A 9388-nucleotide genomic window follows, 5' to 3' on the forward strand; every position below is an offset into this window, starting at 1 on the left:
TGATTTCAACTGTCAATGATAAATGTTAGGTTCCTCCCTGGTTCAGTTCTTATTGTATGTGATTTAACTTAGCCATGTAACTTATCTTGTCTAATTCAGTTAACTCCCTGGTATTTGACCTTAGTTTTAACCATATCTGTATATTTTGAGTTTGTGATTTGAAATCAAACAGTGAGCATTGTACAATGAGACCAATCTGAACGGCAGGGGATTGATGCTACCTACTTTATTTCAGAACATGAACAAAGCGTCGGCCAGTTAAGCTTCTATGAGCCCCGTTACGTATGTGACACTTTGCATTGTCACTTCTATGTTTCTTAATCTGTCACTTCTTTTTCATGCAGGAAGGATTTGCACCTCCAGAAGACGAAGACGTTGAAGAAAACCAGCAAGATGACCAAGACGAATACTAACCTTGACATTTACTCATCTCTGTTTCCAAGCTCTTGTCATGCCATGAACAAATTTGTTTTACCCCTAGCCGCCCCTTCCAGTCGTTTGCAAGATTAGAGGTTTGGTTGGTACAGCCTGCACTCTCTTACATTAGAACAGTTCAACAAAGAAAATAATTTCCTCTAAATTGGGCATATTCTGCACACAACCCACTAACTTATTCCGTATCCTAAGAGAAGTATATAAATGTATATATCTAAGAATTCAGAATGTAAATAATACAGTTGGTGGCGGACAGGGCGGTGCACTTGTTTTGGTCTTTTAAAGGCTTGGTCCGATTTGTCCACGGTTTACTGGTCTTTTATTTATTTTAGGTTCTCATCTTTGATGTGACCTTCAAAGTTTGTATACAGAAGGATTGGTTTGTTTGTTCCATTCTCTTAGTTTCCCCTTCATCTTTCACTCTTCACTCAACACACGCGCTGTCGTCCCCAGCTCCTTAGCAGCTTCTTTCAAAGCTATTGACAGCGTTATCTACATCTCCACCCATTAACTCTCCCAACTGGACAGACTGTATTATACTGAAAGATAAAAATAAGTTCATTTGTATATTTTATGGTATTGGATTTTACTTGCACTTTTGCCTGCTGTGTTCAGAATAATAAAAGTGGTGATGTTGGTAAGGAGCTGCCCACCAGCATGTATTTTCTGCTGACGGTGACCATGGGTGACATATTCCAGAGCAGCCAGACTAACCTTTTGTAATGAATGGCATGCAGTGGGGGATGGTATGCTCTCTTTTATCAGGGGCAAGACGGGAGGGGGGTAATTTTATGTTATTTATTAGACAATTAATGAAGGAAGACTGAATGCTTGTGATGCCTTGGGGTAGTGGGGTAGCAAGGGGAGAGGTCATTTCTGAAATTGTGTTTTCATGTTATTTAATTTTTGCGGGGTTTTGATGGACACAGTAGTGAATCCAGAGTTGTTGAAAGTGGCAAATGGTGGCATGAAGGAAGTGATGGGGACAGCGTTTAGGTATTGAATTGCTCAAGATGGAAGGTTCACAGAGCTACATGGGAAATCGGTAGTTCTGTTCAGGAAGGCGACTCAAGGTCCTCCAGTAGTCGCCTGTCGGTGCTGTCTCCTGCTGCTGCATGGTGTCTCGTCTTAGCGCTGCACTTGTTTCTGTTCTTGAGCCACATCCTGCAGCATCCATCCTCCTTCATTTAAAAGCACATTTAAATCAGAATGCAGGAGTCAGAAAGGATTTGCTGGTGGATTTTTTCAAAGTTTGTCGTTAAGTTATTTTGTTTTCAATTTGGAAAGAAGTAAGGCTTCTAGATCCAGGGCAGGGAATGTGTGTGCGTGTTTTTATTTTTTTATTTGTGCCACTTGAGCTTCATTAACACTGCATTGACAAAGGAAGCCACACAGTTACTGCCTGAGAAGACCACGCATTTAGTGCATTGCCCATCCGATTGGTATTGTGGCCATGGCACCGCAGGGCAGAACTTGCATCTGTGCTAAGTTTTATTTCAAATAAACTTGTGTGGTCAAAAATTGCAAATGGTTTTTTAATTCTTTTTGTATTAGACTTCTTTGCGGACTTGGGGAGGGTGAATGTGAAAGGGCAGAAACTTCTTGAATTTGAAGTGGTGATCTCCACAATGTGCAGGCTGGATGAAGCAGTAATTATTTAAACCTTGGCACTCATATTATGAGTGTCTTGGTAATGACTTTACAAAATGATTGTCCAGTCCCTGTGCACAAACTGTTTTTGTAATGAAGAAGAAACTGTAGAATAACACAATATTCGTAGTAAAAAACTAATGATGGAGTCATCCCCCATTACCCTGGGCAATGGCTGTCTGCGCTGTCACGGACACATTGGTGTCTGTTTTGGTGTTAACATGCACCAAACATTAGTGTTTTGTCTATTTCTGTACAGAGACCGTCAAGGCACCTAGTCGCATTGAACAGGCTATCCCCATAAACATACTCTGCATGACAAAACCAATAATAATGTAAGAATATGATTTATCAGCATGTAGAAAGCACAGAAACTTGAAGAAATGTTCCTTCTCCTACATGGACTTCCAAGAATAGATGCACACAAGTGAATTACCAGCCTCCCAGGCAAGATAAACCCTTGTGAAAACCACCTAAGTGGTATTTTACATTGTGCCCACATCTCAGAGATGGTGATTCCGGGGACTCACATAGGCAAAATCTATTTAATTTATTTACCATGTGACATTCCCAACTTGGTTTTGATTCCTAGATCATGTATGAGCAGAACAGGACGGCCATGCAAACCCCCCCCCCCCCCACTCCCTCCCAACCAAGAAGGCAGCAAGGAAATAGTGCAGAAGAAGACAGCAGCTGAAGGTCAAGTGGAGCTAATACAACTCGGCTGGTCTCATGTGCAAAGCAGGACGGACATCATTACTGCCATTATTCACACATGCTTGCAAACAGTCTAACCAGCGGCAGTCGCTCTGGGTAGCATTCCAACCCGTTGTTTTCCACTCACTGTGCCACTCTAGACAGAATCCCATATAATTGTGATCCTGTCCTCCTGGAAACAGTGAATCCCAAAACTTGATCACTTCACTCCACTGCCCTGCAGCCCGCTGCTTTTTATTTGGAAAATTTCAGTTACCTCCCTGTAGTGAATAAAAGATAGTCCCGTTCCAAGTAGTTTCTTCATGTAGATTTATTTAGGATAAGTGACCAACATTCCACTCACCAACATTCTGTCACCACAGTCACACTGGCTCCCCCCACCAGACTCTCACTGACTAAGCTAAGCCCTTGGCAGGAGGTTAATGTTAGAAATAGAGAGGGTCTCCCTGTGAACCTTCACACACCAAACACAAGCCAGAACACCTTCCTTAAGGAAGCAGATGCATCAAGACTCGAGGAAGGGTTTGCAGACATACTTATAGGAGGAGATCTGAATGCAGCAATGAATAAAGAGCAGATGGCTTTGGGACAGTAGATACACAAGACTGGTTATATAAAATGTGGCTGGTGGACACTGGCAATTCCAGCACCTATATAGGGAGGACGACATGTTTCACACTCATTCCCGTAATACGTATGCAAGGTCTGACCACTACTTTATTTATTTCTTTATTTATTTATTTCATTTGTAAAGCCCTCTATCACCCTACGGCATCCTGGCGCTGAGAAACTCAAAGTGCACGGCAGAAAACAGACAACAAAAAGGTACAGGCAACTAGTAGAGGGCAGTGCACCAGCTAAACTTTTGGGAATAACAAAGTTTTTAACCTTTTACTAAAAGGTAAGAGCTCACTAATGTGTCTTACTTCCAGAGGCAGTCCATTCCACAGTTTGGCCGCAGCGACCATGAAAGTTCTGCCGCCGGTTCTGGCTTTCCTAAACCTAGCTAGACTTATTGGTAGAAACAATTAAACTGTTCCTGGAAGAGGATGACATAGGGGAGGTAGAAATTGGGACTCTGCAGGACTCTAAGCATGAGGACATCTAATCGACACTGTAACAGCCCTCTTCAAAGGGAGAAGGGGGAGACCAAGAGCATCTGGAGACACAACTACTGTGACTGGAGAGCATCCATAATAGATCAGGGTCCTGAATGAGTTACTCACAGCAGTAAGGGCACAGGTTAGTGCTTTAGATGCAGACGGGGCAGAATGTGTGCTAACCTAAACCAAACAAAAGAGCAGAGGAAACAAAGCAGGCAATCTCTTGGTCAGCTACTTCTGTGACAAAATAACATTAGAGCGGGTGTAACTAGTCAAGGGAGACGTGGAACACAGATGAGAGCTTCTACCAGGACGTGCTATAAAAAGTGGTGGAGCCAATTAACACAACAATTGAGCACTGTCTGAAGGGGGTTGAAGTACAGTCCCTGACAAAGGACTAGATAGAGTTCTGACTAACCCATTAGACCAGAAAATATTATTGCATGAATATCAAAACTGCATAATGAGAAATCCCCAGCACCGGCTTTAGCGCTGGTGGCGCCCGGTGTCACAATCTTTTTTGCCCCCCCACCCCCGTAAATCCCCCGTATGACCTCCTCTGATTCCTCACTACCACCCGGGCAAAAGTGCCCCTCATCTGCCATAGCCCCTCTTTCAAATACGTTGAATTTGTTTTAAAGCACTGGTAAAAGCTGGCTTTACTAATCCACTTAACTATCCACATAAGATTCAGATCTGTTCTTTGCAGCAGGCATTTTAACCATGTGCGCTACTTTATGGCTGCCAAAACTGCCACTAATCAAAACTGCTATCTTTTTTCCTAGCAGGAACATTAATGACAAGAGTTATGACATTTTTATTGCCGCCTGAAAGCTGGACCACAAGGAACTCTGCAGTCAGTGCTTTTAAATCCTATGTTATTGCTAAACACAGCACCCCCCTGAGATCAGAGTCCCCCTCCAGGTCAGCGCACAGTGCGGCTCCACCGGTTGCACAGCCCTGAAGTCGGCCCTGCCCAGGACATAGCGGTTTACCCCTGCATTTTACAAGGTCTACTGCATAACACTCGTCCCAAGTATGATAAAGCTGTTTACCCCAGTATTGGAACTTTCATAGATTCCCATGCTTTGTATCATTCCCCGTCGTCGGAATGGTAGTCTCGGTAACAAAAATACCATAACTGTAGGTACAAAAGACTAAGGAAAAGGCCTAGGCCTCATTCCCTTTTGTAGCATATCACCCTCTTTGTGTAAAAGAGACCAAACTTAGGCCTCAGCCAATCCGAAGTGCCTCACCACTTAGAACCTTCCTAAAGGAACCTCAAAGCCTCAGATTTTCTTCCGCACGTTGTGCTTAGGGAGTCTCCTTTGAGCTCTGCTCAACTTATACTTTTCAAAGGATTTTCTTCAGGATTTCTACTTCAAAATCTTCAACTTCACTTCAGGATTGTTGGCTGCCTTCCAGGATGTCAGAAATGGAGAAGAAAAAAGCCCTTTTCAAACCTTGTTCCACCTGTGGTAAGAAAAGGCTTTTTGTGGAGGATAAACACAAAGACTGCATTTACTGCCTTTATCCTGACCATCAGGCTGCGGACTGTAAAATCTGTTGCACCTTTTCGGCCAAGACCCTCCGGGACCGTGAGGGAAGACTCTTGACATGGCTCCATAAGCTGAAAACCAGGAAAGACACTGTCTCCAGTGACAGTGAGGATGCAGCATCGATGTCTTCTTCAAGAAGGTCAGTGAAGAGTGGTAGGGGTTCCCCTTCACCTTCTATTGAAAGATCTTCTAAGGCCTCAAAAAAGACCCCCATTGAGTCTGAGAGCCCAGGTCCCAGCAAATCTCCTCACCGAGGTGTAAAGGAGAGGGTAGGACCAGATTCGCCTTCTAAAGGTGAGAAGACTGTCTCAGCCTTCAAAAAACCTTCATCCCAGTCTTCTGAGAGGAGTTCCAAGTCCTCGACGACGAAGGCGTCGACGACGGAGGCCCCGTCGACGAAGAAATAGAAATCTGCATTGATGTCGACGATCCCGTCGACAGGGGAGGCGTCGACGAAGGTACCGTCGACGGCGGTTTCTTCACCGTCGACGGAGACTACGCCGATGACGAAGCCGCCGACGAGGGCGTCGCCGACGACGAAGGTGTCGGCGACGACCGTTTCAATCACACCGTCGACGATGGTGCCGACATCGACGATGGCGGCGACGACGATGGTCTCGTCGACGACGACGACTTTGACCATGACAACGGCTGGCGTGTCGACCGTTTCCTTGTCGACGACTTCAACTACCCCGATCTCGTCGACGCGTATACAACCGTCGACGATATTATCCTCGGAAAAGAGAATTACCATTTCTGTGACACGGATCACTCCGGAGATCACTTCTCCGAGGAATATGTCTCCTCTTCTGCCAACCATGCTTCTGCAAGAAGGGGAATCAGAGGAGGTGGACCAGGACTCATACAGCTATGCCGATAGTCCCTCCCAACTCCTAGTCAAATGCCAGGACACTGACTCTGAGGGCGAATACGAACGCGAGGATGTGGGCCATCATCAGTCGGCCCAGTCGCAACACCATGCTGAGCAGGAAATGGTTACAGTGCCATCTTCTTTTCTCCAAGATCTGCATAAGATGTTGCAGGACTATAAATCTAAGGCGAGTATGCCTGTCCCGGTGCCGTCAACGCCAGCAACTCCTGCAGGAATGTCAGCCCCATTGGTGACGTCGCCCATTCCATCTCAAGTTTCCCCTCGGCCTCAAATGTCCATCCATCATGATTCCTCCAGGTTACAAGAGGTCCATGATGATTCCTCGGATGAGGATCAGCAGTCGGATCATGACTCTATTCCCAATACCGAATATGATGAGTCTATCATTCCGGATCCAGCACCGCCAGTCCCAGATCCAGCGGATTCCCCACCTACAGACATTGGGGGCTTCCATCAGCTGATGGAAAGAGCCGCAGCGAGATTCAAATTAGCCATGCCTAAGGTTACCACGGATTGTTTTTTATATGATTTCAAGGAACCTTTTAGGAAATCAACTAGGTCCATTCCTATTGTGGATCATGTGTGGAAGGAGGGCCTAAAGGCCATGAAAAACCCGGTGACGGTGGTCCCGGTGCTACCGCGTCTGGATAAAAAATACAAGGCACCAGATGATGGTCCGGCAGCCTTAACGGGTCATCCAAGACCAGACTCGGTGATCTCGCAGGCTGTGCAGAGGAAATCCCGTAACCCCTCTGCTCCCTTAACAACTCCTCCGGACAAGGAAGGGCGGAGGTTGGATAATGTGGGGAAGAGATTCTCCTCGATGGCAAGTTTGCTGGTGCGAGCGGCAAATGCCCTAGCGATCATGGGTAGATACGACCGCCAGCTTTGGTGCGATGTCGCTCCATACCTTGACCAGCTGCCTCCGGAGTCTACGACTGAGGCAAAGAAGATCTTGCAGGAGGGAGAAGCTACGTCGATGGAAATCATTGACTGTGCAATGGATATTGCGACGACGGCGTTCCGTTCATTGGCTGGGGCGGCTGTCCTCTGACGCCAAGGGTGGCTCAAAGCTACTTGGTTTAGGCCTGAAATTCAAAACTAGCTCCTGGATCTTCCCTTCGATGGTGAAGCGTTATTTGGCAAACTCATTGACGACACTCTTCAAGACATAAAAAAGGACAACGAGACTGCTAGGTCCTTGGGGACCCTTCAATACAGAAAGTCTCCTTTTAAAGGATCCAGAGGTAGAGGTGGTACCTACAGAGGGTCCTATCAGCAACAACAACGCTATTCCACCACGGGCTCAGGTTCCCAGCAGTACAGTCAGCCTTATCAACAGCGGCAAGGCCAGTCTACCAACTACTCTAGGCCTTACAATAAGGGGAAACAGGCTGGACGAGGACGAGATTTGTCCAAACGCCAATAGCGGCCTCCTGGCTCTTCCTACTGGACCCTCCTTCAAGAGATCATCAGTTGGAAGCAGGGTCACCAAATACCTTCACAACTGGTCCAAGATAACATTGGACTGTTGGGTGCTCAACATCATTCGGAAAGGGCATACCTTGGAATTCACGCAAGTCCCTCCACCCAAGCCCCCGGCAGCCATTCCATCAAAACACCAGCGTCTTCTGTGGCTCGAAGTCCAACAGATGCTCTGGAAGGGAGCGATAGAGCCGGTCCCCGCAAACCAAAGGGGACAAGGATTTTATTCCAGGGTCTTCCTGGTGAAGAAGACGCAAGAAAAGTGGCGCCCCATTTTAGACCTCAGGGAGCTACACACCTATCTCATCTCCCCGTCCTTCCGGATGGTCTCTCTCCAGGACATCTTGAAGCTCATCAGCCCAGGGGATTTCATGGCCACACTCAATCTCGAGGATGCGTATTTCCACGTTCCGATTCACCCAGCACACAGAAGGTTTCTGCGATTCACAGTAGCCTAAAGGGATTTTCAGTTCAGGGTCTTACCCTTTGGACTCCGTTCAGCCCCAAGAATTTTCACAAAGGTGCTGGCGCCAGTAGCAGCTTTCCTGCGAAGGAACCATTTCCAGGTCTTTCCCTACCTGGACGACTGGTTACTGAAAGCTCCGTCCAGGGAGGCAGCGCTGGAGGCTGTTCAATCTTGTACCAATTTGTTTCAGAATCTGGAACTCACTCTGAACAACGAGAAATTTTCCCTGGTTCCGTCCAGGAAGGCTCGCTTCCTGGGAGCCATCTTGGATTCCAGGCACTCAAGAGCCTTCCCTACTCAGGAAAGGAGAGACAAATTGCAAACCTTGGCTCAGGACTTGCGAACAAAAAAGTGTCTTTCAGTTCGCCGCTACAAGTCTCTACTGGGGGTGATTTCATCGTGTATCCCACTAATTCCCCATTGCAGACTAAGAATGCGTCCTCTGCAGGAGCAACTAGACAACCAGTGGCAGCAGGTCCACGGTTCATTCGAGGACAGAGTGAAGATCACTCCAAGCATGAAGGAAGCAGCCTTATGGTGGACAAATCAAGACAACTTGTCCCATGGTCTATCCTTCGTAAGCGACCCGGCTCCGCAAGTGATAACAACGGACGCGTCATTGGAGGGTTGGGGGGCAGTGATGCAAGACCTGCATGTCAGCGGTCATTGGTCGCCCCAGGAGAAACGCCTCCACATCAACCTGTTAGAGCTCAGGGCGATACGACTGGCTCTGCAAGCTTTTCTTCCTCGCCTGAAAGATTCACAGGTGCTTATCAGGACGGACAACACCACGGCCATGCTCTATGTGAACAAGGAAGGGGGAACCAGATCTCGTCCATTGTCGCAGGAAGCTCAGCAGATCTGGGAATGGGCGATCCTTCAGAGGATTTCGCTGAGGGCAGAACACTTGCCAGGCGTCCTCAACGAAAATGCCGACAGACTGAGCAGGTCATCATCCTCAGTCAGCCACGAATGGGAATTGAATCGGAGAGTCTTGGAGGAGGTCTTCAGCCATTGGGGCAGACCAGAGATCGATCTGTTTGCCACCCCGACCAACAAGAAATGCCGGTCTTATGCAAGC

The 9388-nt window shown here is 47.1% G+C and overlaps 1 protein-coding gene across 9 annotated transcripts in view; it reads left to right on the top strand.

Annotated features, from left to right (window-relative positions):
• Positions 1-1963, top strand: part of MAPRE3 (microtubule associated protein RP/EB family member 3) — a 692788-nt gene extending 690825 nt beyond the window's left edge. For all 9 annotated transcript variants that reach the window (XM_078650043.1, XM_078650048.1, XM_078650046.1 and 6 more), the window contains one exon: positions 345-1963. In XM_078650043.1, the coding sequence (XP_078506169.1) occupies positions 345-413 (69 nt within the window). In that variant the 3' untranslated portion in view covers positions 414-1963. The remainder of the gene's footprint in view (positions 1-344) is intronic.
• Positions 1964-9388: the final 7425 nt, after the last annotated feature.

Source organism: Lissotriton helveticus, chromosome 6 (assembly GCF_964261635.1).
Source record: "Lissotriton helveticus chromosome 6, aLisHel1.1, whole genome shotgun sequence".
NCBI classification, from domain to species: domain Eukaryota; kingdom Metazoa; phylum Chordata; class Amphibia; order Caudata; family Salamandridae; genus Lissotriton; species Lissotriton helveticus.